We start from the raw sequence: 15,283 nt of genomic DNA on the forward strand, positions 1-15,283 counted from the left end.
CTTTGTATGAGTGAATTACCTTCACTTTCATATACTCCAAAAGCTGCTTAAAGAAGGTCTATGATTGTTGAAAGCAGAAAGAGGAATCACAACTTGAGAAGTGAGAATAGTCATTCATCTGTTTAAGTGTTTTAATCTACTTAAGTGTTCACCTAATAAGTCAATCATCTTTTGAGACCTTATTAACAACTTTACAGTAAAAACAAAATCGCACTGAATCAACTGAAAATGATGTTCAACTTTTATGCCTGCTATATTCATTGTCAACTTGACATAATAGTAAGTATACATTCAGATTTAAAGACTGAACTGTGTTTAACTCTACACCATATAGAGGTAGTGTTAAATTCTGTTCATTTAGTATTCATTGAAACATTCAGCTTGACCAGGGTACCTTACATTTTGTCTGCAACTATGCATACACACACACACAATGTTAATAACACTAAGGTAAATATTTGTGCCTGTGGTCTTAGGCTCTTCACTCGGCAACTTTATCCAGAATTCTTGCCCGTGATCTGAAGAATGATGTTCTGCTATAAATATATAATATGTATAAACTATAGGTTTAAAAGGAGTAAGCAAATTCACTGTTCAGTAATTCTTATTTGGTTCCTTCTGCAAAGGTCAGCAAAACAAACCAAGAAACCTTCACATAGATTTTACTTAGAGGCATATCCAAATTGTTCTTTCTTGGCTCACTTAGTAATTTTAGTCCTACCACCTTCTCTTAGCTCAAACTACCACACAGAGCTGATGCTGTGGAAATATATTCATTAGCATATAATAATATAACTTTGTCTAGCTAACCAGTCCTGTTCCCAGAAGAAGCCAAGCAGGAAAAATGTATAGTAATAACATGCCACCAGCACACTAGTTAGAATTAATATTAATTTATTATTCCAGATTTCTCTCCCTACTTCAATTGGTTTCTTTATCAACTTCTCCAAGCAATTTTTAAAAAGGAATTTTATAACTTTTCTTCTTACCTATAAATAATCTTGCATCAATGTTGGGATATTTTCCAAGCAGCTTTTTACACACATCAATGGCAGGATCATCATGATCTTGCACACAAAGAAGCACTTCATACTGGGAGCAAAGAGAAACAATGCAAGGTGTTATATTTACTAATTTATCAAATTAATTTATCAACAGTTCTTACCAATTTTGGACAGTTTACAATATACTAGCAGATAATATAATGACAAAACTCTCCTGAACTTTAATAAGGAAGCAGGGTGGATTTGATTTAAATCGAGTTGATTTAAATCACAATTTAAATCATGATTTAAATCACTAGTAAAAAGGCTTGATTTAAATCAATTCGATTTAAATCATAATTTTTAAAGAGCAATTGTCATCTCTGCTACTCCTTTGACCCACTGTTGACTCACCGATAGTCCCAGTGTTGCAGAATATACAGCCTCATGCTACATAAGTAAGCTCCATTTCATGCTGAATAAACTAAATTATTTATGTATCTTAAATAGAAAACTATCTTACGATAGATTTTTACCCCAAAAGTTTTTTATTAAAATAAATTTGATAAAAATCAAAAAAATCCGATTTAAATCAAAAAAATCTGATTTTTTTGATTTTTTTAAAAAAATCATTGATTTTTATCCACCCTGCAAGGAAGGGGCATGTTTCAATTCCGATAGATGTTTATTCTATAAATTAGGCCTCACAACAGAGAAATGAGAATAGTACATATTTTTACAACATAGCCTGCAAAAGACACTTCATGTGTTATTTGAGATCATAGAATGGACCATACAGGAGGGATACTTCTGAAAGCATTTTTTTTCAGCACAAGATATATTGGAAACAATTAAATAAAGATACCTGGATTTTCAGAATTATATTTTTATATGTCCCTAACATTTAAACAACATATCTTTGCTTTAGGAATCTATTAAAAAGTGTGCTTTAATAAGCACAAATGGGATTTCAAAGGAAGTTTAAATTGCTATCAATTTATATTTCTATAATTTGCCCTTTAATTTCTTGGTTTAGAATTAGTTTGGTTATATGGCTGAATTAATTTAAGCAATTTAAGCAATATATTTTCTGTAAGTATTTAAGGTATTAAATACTGAATATGTATTAATGGGAGTTGGATTAGAAGACAAGCATGTTTTACTATCAGAGGAGGAAACATCAATAACCTGCATAATGCCTTTTAGCCAAATATGCAAAAGGTCTGCAAACTCTAGTAATAAAGGTTAAGGAGCAAGGTGAAAAAATGGAACTAAAATTAAATATAAAGAAGAGCAAACTCATGGCAACAGATAGAACCAGCCTCAAAATTAGCAATGAAGATTCACTGTAAAAGAACAAGCAGGCAAGAAATATATCACAGCCTAGCAATAGCAGTAGCACTTAGGCTTATATACTGCCTCATAATGTAGTACAGCTCTCTCTAAACATTCTACAGAGTCAGTATATTGTTCCCAACAATCTGAGTCCTGATTATGTCAACCTCAGAAGGATGGAAGACTGGGTCAACTTGAGCCAGTCAGGATCGAACTGCTGGCAGTCGGCAGAACGGACGTTGGCTTACCTGAACGTCCCTTTTCTGGGCACTACGACCACTATCCATGGCTGGGATCTTCCCTCAGATCTTGACATTAACTGAGTGAGAGCTGATTAAACTCTCCCTGACAAGCCACGCCTCCAATCCCATGCTCCTCCAGTCTATCACCAAGGCGCAGCAAGGCCACAACAACGAAAGCCAACTGGCAAGTCAATAAAGAAACTGTCCTCCAATTCGGAACACAGGCAGGCAGTCTTCAAATCAGAATGTAAAACACCAGAAAAAACAAAACAGGAGGGGAATGGATAGTGGTTGCAGCGCCCAGAAAAGGGACGTTCAGGTAAGCCAACGTCCGTTTTCCTGAGTGCTGCTCCCATTATCCATGGCTGGGATATACCCAAGCTCAAACCCCTAGGGCGGGAGACTGACTGCCTCCGAACCCCGGTCCAAATGGATGCTCTGTAGTACTCGCCGACCAAAGGAGGCGTCAGCCGAGGTGTAAGAGTCTATCCTGTAGTGGCAAATGAACTGCAAAACCGAAGTCCACGTTGCAGCACGGCAGAAGTCCGCTACGGAAGCCTGTGTCGCCCATGCTGCAGAAGTAGCCGCACTACGGGTGGAGTGTGGTACAATGCGTCCCGGGAGCGGCTTCGCTGACAACTCATATGCCAATGAGATACACGCCTTGATCCACCTGCCCACCGTGGCCGATGATATATTCTGGCACATGGAGGCTGGGTGGAATGAGACTAGAAGAGCCTCCGTACGACGAAAGGTGGCGGTCCTGCGAATGTATGTACGAAGTGCCCGACTGACATCCAGCTTGTGCCAGCATCTCTCTGTAGAGTTCCATGGGGACAGGCAGAAGTCCGGCAAGGTGAGTTCCTGCACCTGATGAAAAAGGAAATTCACCTTGGGGATAAACGTAGGATCAAGTCTCAGAATCACCACGCTGTCTCGAAACATACAAAGGTCCTCCCGGACCGATAAGGCCGCAAGTTCCGACACCCTCCTGGTGGAGGAGATGGCTAAAAGAAATGCCACCTTAAGTGACAAGTGTTTCAGTGAAACAGCAGCTAAAGGCTCGAAGGGTGGTGAGGTCAGGGCCTGTAAAACAAGAGGGAGGTCCCAGGCCGGGTAGCGGTAAACTTGGGGCGGACACAAGTTTGTAGCACCGTGAAGGAACCCCTGATAAGCGGATGGTGAGACAGAGAATTATAAGGAGGGCAAGTAAGTACTGTGGACAACGCTGCCGTCTGATGTCGTAACGTCACAGGCCTAGTCCCTTATCAAGTCCCGCCTGCAGAAATTCCAAAACCTCCTCGACCTTCGCCGAAGTAGGGTCCACATGCCTCGAAGCCCCCAAGCACCAAAGGCCTTCCAGGAAGCCTCATAAATTCAACAAGTGGAAGGTCGTCTAGCCGCTTGTATAGTTCCAACGACGCCGTCTGACAAATGAGCCTTCTTCAGGATGACCCGTTCAAAGGCCAGATGGCCAACTGGAGCCACTAGGGCTCCAGATGACAAACCGCCCCCTGGTGTAGCGATATCCGGTGTGACAGGATTACCCAAGGCTGGACAACGGAGAGTGCGACGAGATCGGCGTACCATGCTCTGCGGGGCCAATTGGGAGCCACCAGGATCAGGTCGGCTTTCTCTGACAGCAATTTCCGGATGACACGAGTCAGTAGTGGAATGGGCGGGAACGCGTATAGGAGTCCGCTGGGCCATGGACATTGAAGGACATCGCGATCCTCCGCTGAGAGGTCCGGATACCAGACACAAAGCGTTGCAACTGTGCATTCTGCTGAGTGGCGAACAAGTCTATCTCTGGCTTCCCGAAGCGGGAACAAATTTCTTGAAATAGCCAAGGATGCAACTGCCACTCCGCCGGGTCGATCCGCTCCTGGCTGAGCCAGTCAGCCCGTACATTGTCCACCCCCAAAAAGTGATCCGCCCGTATCGAGAGCAGGTGACGCTCCGCCCAGTTGAAGAGATTTTCCGTTTCGAACATTAGGACTCTGGATCTCGTGCCCCCTTCCCTGTTTATGTGTGCCTTGGCTGCTGTATTGTCCGTGAGGACTAGGATGTGACGGCCCTCCACCGATCTCCGGAAATGCAGAAGGGCCAACCTGACTGCACGCAGTTCGAGCAAGTTTATGCTGCTCAGACGTTCTGTGAGCGACCACTGACCCTGCGCCACCAGGTTGCAGAGGTGTGCTCCCCAGCCCCGGAGGCTGGCGTCGGATGTTAAGGTAATTCTCTCCGGCTCTAGGAAGTCGCAGCCCTCGAGAAGTGCTGGAGACGTCCACCAATCCAGATATAGACGAACCTGAGGAGGTAAGTACACCCGGTGACTCAAGGAGGACTGGCCCGACCGCTGGAATGGAAGAAGGAACCACTGCAACGCTCGGGAGTGTCTGCGTGCCCACGGAACAATGTTGTAGCAAGACACCATTTTCCCGAGCAGTTGTGCTAGGTGGATCAGTGGAACCCTCTCCAGGCCACATACTTGTCAAATCAAGTCGATGATGCTCTGAACTCTGCCCGGGGACAGGAACACTTGACCCCTAACTGAGTCTATTAATGCCCCGAGGTGTATGAGTCTTGTAGTGGGAACCAGGTGGCTCTTCTCGAAATTTATCAAGAACCCATGGCGTTGGAAGGAATCCAGAACAAAACTCCTGTCGTGTGATGCCTGATCGTGAGATGACGATAGGATCAGAACATCGTCGAGATAGCACATTATTCGCACCGGCAGGGGCTGTAACATGGCCACCAGCTTTGTGAAAGTGCAGGGTGTGGAGGAGAAACCAAATGGCATAGCCCGATACTGGAAGTGCTTCCCGGCGTATTCGAATCTCAGATACCGTCTGTGAGCCGGGTGCACCGGGACATGCAGGTAAGCCTCTTGTAAGTCCACCGACTGAAGGAAGTCCCCCTGTCGCACCCCCGCCAGTATCGACAGGAGAGAGTGCATTTTGAATCTGCGGTAATGAACCAACAGATTCAAGAGTTTTAAATTCAGGATACCCCTCCAGCCTCCCGAACTTTTGGGCACTAGAAAAAGTGTCGAGTAAAAGCCCAACCTGTGTTGATCCATAGGAACCGGTTCTATAGCTTTGATGTGAAGCAGGTGGGCAATTTCCTGTAACATGAGCTGGTGATGATCGGGAGAGGTTGGCACCTAACCAGGCACAAAGCGACTCGGTGGAAGCCCCTCAAATTCGATAGAGAGACCCAACGAAATGGTGCGCCGCACCCAGGAGTCCGAAGTCGAACGGGCCCACTGGCGATGGAAAAGTTGAAGTTGCCCGCCGATGGAACCCGCCGACAGTGAGTCATTTGCCCCTGCGGGACTGCTTGTAGTTGAAGCCACGAAAAGGCCGCTTAGCTTGTTGTTGGAATCTGCTACGTTCACAAAAGGAGTCTCTCCCTTGTGAGCAGTCACTCCCAGAGAAGGAGGATCTGCGGGAGAAGGTCCCGCCTGAGCCAGAAAAGGACCGAAATAGCTGACGCTGGCCATATGGCGTGTAACGCCTCTCCGAATGGTGGTAGGAAGACGGAAGCACCTTCCATTTGTCTCTGTCCTCTATTAGTAGTGGTTCCAAAGCCATCCCAAACAGGTTGGGGGCCTTGTACGACGCAGATGCCAGCCTCCATTTTGCTTTAAGATCTGCCTTCCAATGGCGCAGCCAGAACAAACGCTTGGAGGAGACTGTGGATGCTAAGGCACGGGAAGCAAACTTCACCGAATTCAATGATGCATCAGCAGAGTACTCGGTGGCTGCGACAATCTTATTTATATCCTGATATAGTCTAGTCTCCTCTGGTGGAAGACGTTGTTGAAGTTGCTTCAGCCATATAAGGGAGGCTCTATTAAAGAAAGAAGTTGCACTCGCAGTCCTGATCGCCCAAGCCACCGCCTGGTGCGATTTGCGAAAGGCCAGTTCCGCCAGACGGTCCTCCACCTTCAGACTGTCCAGAGAGTCTGTTGAATTGGAGGACAATAACGCGACTGGAACATCAACCATCGGAAGGGCCAAAAGGTCCTCAAGGTCCGGAGCCGCACAATACAATTTTTGGCAAGAAGAGCAAGGTTAACGAACCAGGTTGACCCCAAGGGGCTTGCAGCACATCCAGGAACAGCCGGGGGCACGGAACAATCCTATAAAGGCTGGGTTGTCCGGAGGCAAGTCATCATCATCTGAAAATTCAATGTCCTCAGGGTATTCCTCACCCTGGTCTGAGTCAGCCTGAGGGCAAGAGGTCGCCTTCCGTCTGGCATGCGATGAGGAAGCAGGCTGAGGGTGTCAGGCGGGCTGCCCCGCCAAGGTTTGCAGTGGAAGTTGTGTCGCTTGATGAAGACCAGCTGCTAGGAAGGATGAAAAGGCAGATGAAAAGATAGCCTGCAGATCCAGCAGAGCTGTAGGAGAGGGCCCGTCAAGACCACGGAGGCCAGCAGCAGTTGGTGTAAACGTAGCCTCCGGCAACTTGCAGGGAGGCCTATGTGAGGAGGCCAAACCCACTCCCGACATGTCCGGCAAGGACTGGGACACTCCTTTGGAAAGCCGTAGTGGCTGGGCAGGCTGTGCGGCCTCCTGTAGGCCATGGTCAGGTGAAGAGGCCGGAGACTCGGAAGAAGGCATGATTCCAGCTGCAGAAGTTGAGGCAGCATGTTGAGGGGCGTCGGTGTCTAGGCCCACTTCGGCCACAGCCGCATGTCGTGCCTTGTCCCATTGACGCTCGAGGGCATTATGACGGCATTGGGCATCCTTGTCAAGGCCCTTGGGTGCTTTGGACTTATGGGATTTGCAGCTGGAGACCTCAGATCGCTTCCCCAAAGACTTCTTAGCCTGCTTAGATGGCCTATGTGATGGGCTCAGTTCAGGCTCAAGGTCGGACGACAATGAAGAGTCCACCATGCCAACTTTCAGACTCAGAGTCTGGCAAAAGGAGGGGCTTCTATTATTAATTATTATTTTTTTTAATGTGAAAATGAACTATTTACAGTAACTGTTCACACTTATGAGCCAGCGGGTGTCGGCCGCCAGACAGAAGAAACTCACAAATTATCACTGCCAGCTGGAGCAAAGTCCACAATTTGGCACCCAGGCAGAAGAGTGACAAAAGTCCAGATGTCCTTCCCCACGTCCACTAGTTGGGGAAGGGCCCAGGAGGCACCGGTGTGATGCACCCAATAATCGCCCGCAGGGCCTGGTGGTGAACGCCGCCTTAGAAAGCCAGCAAAATGGCGCCCGCTATGGAAATGACAAGCAAAATGGCGGGCGCCCCGAGATCCCTTCAAAATGGCGTCCGCTGCACCCAGCAGCAACAGAAAGGTCGAGCACTCGGCCCCACGCCGACAAAGAGTCAAACAAGGCGTGATCGAAAACAGCGCCAGTCACCTCACCACATCTACAATGTCGGCTGTAGGAAGGGATCCGTATCGGAGGGTGCACTGCAGTAGTGACGCCCCTCCGAAGCCGGCAAAGGCAACTCCCGACGGTTTGAAACTGACAGCAAGCCTGCGTGCCTAAACCGTCGCCTCCGATGCTGCCGGCTCAATGAAATAATCAACAGAGTGCGCACCGCCAAGGTGACACAACCCTGGAGCCACCGATAATGGAAGTAAGAGCAGTGGTGATAGCGGCAAGCCTGCACGCCCAGCCCACGCTTGCGGCTAATGTGAGGAAGCCGGATCCACCCCGAAGAGTTGGAATCCAGCGGCTGCGATCTTCTGAGGCACGGGCGGCCCGGAGCCCCAGACACACCACGCGCAACGAGCAGCCCAGTTACTTGCAGCCGAATCATGAAAGGAATAATCAAAAATAAAGGAAAAACCTAAACGGAGAAAAATAGACCTAGGGAGAGAATTTTTAAAATAAATTCAATTTTCCACAGCTCTGAAATTCATGTCAGTTCTTGTCAGTAACTGAGTGATAGACTGGAGGAGCATGGGATTGGAGGCGTGGCTTGTCAGGGAGAGTTTAATCAGCTCTCACTCAGTTAATGTCAAGATCTGAGGGAAGATCCCAGCCATGGATAGTGGGAGCAGCGCTCAGGAAAATTAGTGTGCAATACTGCATCTAACACTGTGCCACCACAGCTCTTCAATGGCACTGTGGAGAGCAGCCATGAAGGCCTTGGAAAAAATATTCAGGTGCCAGAAAAATCAAATTGCACAAGGTATGATATTCCCTGTCATACTCTAAGGAAGCGAAACTTGGAATTCAAAGAAGTAGAATAGGAAAAATATCAATGCTCTTAAATTTAGAGGCTTTGGAAAATACTTCTGAGAATACCATGGATAGACAAGAAAATTAACCAATGGATCATTAAACAAATTGACCCAGACTTCTGATTCAAAGAAAAAATGACCAGGTTCAAATTATACTACTTTGAGCACATTATGGAAAGATCTGGCTCTCTGGAAAAGTTGTAATACTGGGAAAGATGAAAGGAAAGAGAACAAGAGGAACAAGAGAAATAAGGTGAATGGACTCAGTTACAACGGCGATGAGTATCTATGGAGATTCTCAATCAGCAGGTGATGGTTGTCCCAAAGGTGCCTTTCAAAAGGCAAATAGACTTTCTTGAGTTTTTTCCTTTAAAATGTTTCGCTTTTTATCCAAGAAGGTTCTTTAGTTCACACTGAATGGTGGGGAATGGAAGGATTTATATTCTATGCAGCTATCTGTTGGTTAGCACTAAGATCGGTCCTTAGATCTCAGAGAGTCTTTGAGGTCATCTGAGGGTTTATCTGTACCCTCAGGGTCACCTGAATCATCTTAAGTGACATCATAGATACTAATAAAACACACAAAACAAAAGAACAAACCCAGATGAGAGGGGATAGTGACATGTTAGAGAATTGATTGATGGGGGAGAAATCTGTCAGACAGAGCACTTATCTAACAGAAAATTATATTTTCCCCCCCAAAGGACTAAATTTTGTAGTAACACCAGAATAACTACCAATTGCAGATCTCATCAAAGCCACATAGTCAGCTATCCGGAACAGCAAACTGGTAGAACCAGACACAGAACAATTAAAGATGAGGGTATCTGCAGCCCTCGCCAGTACTAAAATACCCTTCAAGCCTCACAGGTGAGCAATGACGTCCCTAGGAAGAGACCCAAGCATCACTATTTTGCAAGCTGATAAAGGAAGATGCACAGTTACCCTGAACACATGACTACAAGGCCAAGGTGAACAATTTTCTGAGAGACATTTAAGTTAAAAAGGTCATCAATTTCCTGCAACAGCAACTGAAGGACAATGCCATTGACAAGCCGTAATACTACCACCTTTACCTGGCATATATGGACTCCCCAAAATCTACAAAGAGGGAACTCCACTCAGACCAATTATCAGCAGCATCAACTCAGTCACTTTCAAAATACTGCAAAACATTTAAACGCTTTATTAGCTCCTCTGGTTGGCAACACCACCTATCACATCAACAACTCAGAGGACTTTGTCAGCAAGGTTTGAAAACTAAAACTGGATCTGGATGAGACATTACTTTCTTATGATGTCACTTCACTCTTCACCTGCATTCCAACAAATGAAGCTGTCATGGAAATGAAGAAACGACTGCTACTAGACAGAACATTAGGAGACAAAACTAATCTCAGTCCCGACCATATATCTGCCATGCTGGATCTCTGCCTGATCACTACCTATTTTAAATACAATGAAAGTTTCTACACACTAAAACACAGTTGCACCCTGGGTTCACCTGTGTCCCCCACTGTGGCCAATCCCTAAATGGGAGAAGTAGAAACCAAAGCCCTAAACTCCTTCACTGGAATTCTACCCACTCCCTAGTATAGGTATGTGGATGATATTTGGATCAAGATTAAAACACAGGAAGTGAAAGACTTTACCAAACACATCAACAGTTTGGACAGATATATTAAGTTCACACAGGAAGATGTTAAGGAAAGTAGTCTGTCTTTCTGAACCGTGCAGTATACATTAAGGAAAACAGAAGCCTCAATATCAAAATATACAGTAAACCCTCACATACAGATCAGTATTTACATTTTGATTTTCAACACTCACTGGAGTACAGGTAGTTTTCAACTTACAACCACAATTTGAATCCAAAATTTATGTTGCTAAGTGAGACATTTGTTAAGTGAATTTTGCCCCATTTTACGACCTTCCTTGCCACAGTTGTTAAGTGAATCACTGCACAGATGTTAAATGAATCTGACCTTCCCACTGACTTTACTTGTCAGAAAGTCACAAAAAGTGATCACATTATCTTGGGACACTGCAACCGTCATAAAAATGAGTCAGTTGCTAACTATCTGAATTTTGATCACATGACTATGTGGATGCTGCAACAAGTGTGAAAAATGGTCACAAGTCACTTTTTTCAGTGAAGTTGTAACTTTGAATGGTCACTAAATGAACTGTTGTAAGTTGAGGACTACCTGTACAAAATGGGAATGATTACCGGGCTGAAGGTTTGCCAACCAGCAAAGAAGGAAAAGAAAAAGAACTAAAACACATCAAGGAAGCCCTCAGAATTTGTGGCCATCCCACTGGCCCTTCATGAAAACCAGAAAAAGATCCAGCAGGAGCTCCGTAACAGACAAAAAAGAGAACAAGGAACAAAGCAATGTTGTCACTGCATACATTGCAGGAATGTCTGAAAAGCTTAGCAGGATTTTCAACTAACATATATGCACACTTTAAACCCAAGAATACATTCAAGCAGAAGCTTGTCCACCCCAAGGATAAAACACCCAGACACAAACTGAACCAAGTGGTATATGCAGTGCAATGCAGTGAAGCAATGCAGATCTGTACATTGGGAAAACAAAACTATCACTTCACAATTGTGTGGCATAACATAGGAAAACAAACCCACCAGGGCAAGATTCAGCAGTCCATTTGCATCTCAAAGACCAAGGTTACTCTTTTGAAGACGTTCACATTCTGGACAGAGAGGACCATTGGTTTGAAAGATGGGTCAAAGAGGTCATCTATGCCAAAATCAAAAAACCCTCTCTCAAGAGGGGGAGGGATACCACAGGGATACTATCTCCTGTCTATAACACAATCCTTTCAGCAGTCCCAAGAAGGTTCCGCACCCATTTGCACTCTGTTTCAGGTGACCATGAAGGTACAGATCAATCCCCAAGTGGCTCAACAACTCTCAGAGAGCTAAGGACCAGATGACTACAAAGAATATAAATCTTTCCATTCCCCATCGTTCAGTCAGAACTGAAGAAGCTTCTTGGATGAGAAATGAAAAAAACAAGGAAAAAAACAAGGAAGTCCAGTTGCCTTTTGAAAAGCCTCTTTGGGAGAATGGCAATAAATACATCATTGGAAGACCTGAACAAGGCTAGGGATAGGTTGCCATGGGGAAGACTTATCTATTTGGTCATTCGGAGTAAAAAAAGAAAAAGATGGCACATAATCAATCAATCAAATATTCTGGAATTATACTATAGTAAGCTTTCTAGTTCAGAAAACAGAAAATATATCCTTTTTTCAAAAGTTTTATCCCTTTCATTATCACGGAAAAAACAGGAAAATATTACTTCTTTTTCATACTGAGTAGAATACAAAGTTATATTAAAGAAACATATATGCAAAGTTGAAAGATATATAACCAGATTTAACCACAATCAAATTCCATTTGATACGTTAAAAGGCTCTTTTATAAGGTTCCATAAAACTTAGCTCTTGATTATTAATCTTCCCATAACAGGAAAAATTCCATTAATGAGTAATATTTTAGCTTAATTTAATATATGAATCATCTGCTCAACAGAAAATAATGCTTTAAAGTATCACTCAAGTTATTGTGCTTCATAATTGAAAACCATAATTTAAAACTTGTGTGGTTACATTCAGCTCAAATAAAATACAATGCAAGAAGAAAATGAACTTCTAAGTTAATCATTACTAAATACTTCATAGTTTCAACATTGTTAAATAGAAAGACTGGAAAGTTGAACTGTGTGGTTTTCTTTAATCCTGCCTGCTGTCCAATCAAAATATTTACAAGGTAGCTTAGAATCAAAGTGGATAAACTATTCACACTTTTTTTCCATATCATAAAGATGGCTACTAACACAAACCAGATTAAGCTTTATACTGCTACAAATCACGATATTCTAACAGATCCACTATGAAGATAAGTTCAAACTAATAAAACTTTGACATGTTTTTATCACATGTTATAATGACTATAAAGACATCCAGCAGCTTTGGAAATAATTGCAAACTCTGATAAGACTTTCTCTTTTTACAAGCTAAATACTTCACTTTGCTTGCCACATGTGGAGCAATATCGCCAACAAGACTTAGGATTCAGAGATGAATGAGATTCAGAGATATATGTAGATGGTGATCTTCCAGACAGCTTGATTTTAAGCCATTTGGGGCTTTAAATATTAAACTCACAACACTGTGAAATGAGCCTGGAAATTAGGCTAGGTAGGAATCACTATAATTATGATTGGAAGATGAAGTTCCAATAATTGTCTTGTACTTTATTTTAAACCAATTACAATTTCCAAATAGTCGTTAAAAGTCAATTTCATATACTACATTAAGATTTCCAAAGTGAGAGTGACAGACCAGCAATCTTCATGTTGATCTGGTTGCAGCTGAAATATCAGTTGAAATTAATAAAAGATTATTTGAGCCACAGTAGTTTAAGAATCTGTATTTACAGTATGATAAAAAATCTCCCCATATTAAGAGGAAGTTAAAACTTTCCAGAAACCTGAATATTGTTCAGCCGATTGAGTAATCACCTAACTATATATCCATTTTATTTGAATTAAATATCGTATTTGTTCATCCTTGTCCCATCAATTACCATTTCCAAACATTGAATTCCACTGCCCTAACTTCATCTGCTAGGCAACAAGAAAAAAGAACTTGATATCAATTCTTTTGGATATCAATATTTTTATTTCTACACATACACCCATCTTTCGTCCCTTCCTCTCTCCCTCCCACTCTCAAAGAGCTGATTGTTATATTTAAAGCTCTACATGGCTCTGGACTGGATTCTCCATAGGACTGTCTTGGGTCAACTGCTTCTGAGTCTCACCTACATAAGAATCTTGGTGGTATTCTGAAAGCTGGCATTCTTGACTACTGCCATGTTTTGAAATTCCATTCCCATGGCGATCCAGTCCGTTCCTTCACTCCAGGCTTTCCAGCAAGCAGCTAAAATTTGTTGGTTCCATGTAGCAGAGGAGGAGGACATACTGTGATGAAGGTCTGAAACTAGCAGGTGCATGATTTTGTCTACTGTTGATAGTTTGGATATCGCCATTAATTCAGTTTACGTTACACTTGGGTTTATTTATTATTTTTCAGGGTTGTATTTTTTGTTTTTGATTATCAGCCACTCAGATCCTTTGAGAGCAGAGGGCATACAAATAAAATAAGACAATCAATCACTCAATAGTATTAACAATAATTCCATGCACCACTTCCTGGAAATGGCCCATCAAAGCAGAGCAGAGCCCCTGATCTGACCACTAGTGTTTCCTCACAGCCAATGAGTGTGAGTGTATACCTAGAAGAATACCAGGAGTGATAGCATAAAAGAGTGCCAAGAAGTCCAGGAAACCCATTTTTCTCAAAATCGTTTGGGAAAACACAACACTTGTCTCTTGTTTCAAGCACACTTTCATAAAGTCCGAGTCTCCTCAATTTCTCAAGAATGCCATACAACCTTCTGAATTTAGCAAATTATTCCTTCCCTGCTAGATTAACAAATGAAACAAAAGTTTGAGCACACAAAGGCTCTGGCACAAACAACTGAAATTCAGCTAGGTAATGTACTAATTTACGAAAGTGAATTGTATATTCACACAAACAAAAAATTCTTAAAATAACCCATTTTTCTAAAATGCTATTTTTTCAAGGATGCAGTACAAAATTAACTGTCTTAATTATTATCTCATATTCAGATTAATTCTATATTTTTTCATAATTATTTATATCTCAGAGAATAACTAAAAAGCTGTGCTGTAAACTTCATTGTATTGGTAATGAAAAAGGATGGAGGATGTTTATATATAATAAATGGTTGTCCCAATATCACTTTTACTTTATGATATCAGCAGAAAAATGGACTTAAAGATGTTAATATGTGGTAGGTATATCAAAATTTGGAATTTATCAATACATGAAGGTCTATGGATTTATCAAATGTGAGGTACAGTAAATTATTACATTATGATGGAAAAATAGCCTGGAGGAATGTGTATGGTTTCTCTCCTTATACATTGGCTTGCTATCAATATAATATAAAGGCTTAATATTTAATCAAGACAGTTTTGTCTTTAAAAACAAGTTTGCTGCCCCCCCCCCATTTTTTTTTCTCATATGTTTTGGGTATTTCTGTTAACTATTCATGTAATTTCAACCTGTTTCATGACATGCTAAAATAAATATTAGCACACTCAGCTCCATATATAATATATTATTTATTTTGTTGCTCCCATTTTTGGAATAATTGCTTCGGTCATTATTCATGGATTAGAGCAGGGTTCTGCAACCTTAAGCATTCAAAGAACCATTTGGACCAGTTTCTCACAGAAATCACCGGGAGCCACAAAACCTGGGTGGGCGTGGCCAACTCAATGTCACTCACTCCCACCCAGTCACATGACACCTTCACACCCACCCACGCTTACTCAGGTTTTGTGACCCCTGGTGTTTTCTTTCTCTGTCTCTCCCTCTCATCT

The 15,283-nt window shown here is 42.8% G+C and overlaps 1 protein-coding gene across 2 annotated transcripts in view; it reads right to left on the reverse strand.

The window, feature by feature from the left end:
- UGCG (UDP-glucose ceramide glucosyltransferase) overlaps positions 1 to 15,283 on the reverse strand; it is a 50,645-nt gene that overhangs the window by 11,854 nt on the left and 23,508 nt on the right. For both annotated transcript variants that reach the window (XM_070938563.1, XM_070938564.1), the window contains one exon: positions 990 to 1,092. In XM_070938563.1, coding sequence (XP_070794664.1) covers positions 990 to 1,092 — 103 coding nt within the window. The remainder of the gene's footprint in view (positions 1 to 989; positions 1,093 to 15,283) is intronic.

The sequence above is a fragment of the Pituophis catenifer genome, unplaced genomic scaffold, assembly GCF_029215685.1.
Source record: "Pituophis catenifer annectens isolate HBS135680 unplaced genomic scaffold, rPitCat1.0.hap2 SCAF_2, whole genome shotgun sequence".
Lineage (NCBI taxonomy): Eukaryota > Metazoa > Chordata > Lepidosauria > Squamata > Colubridae > Pituophis > Pituophis catenifer.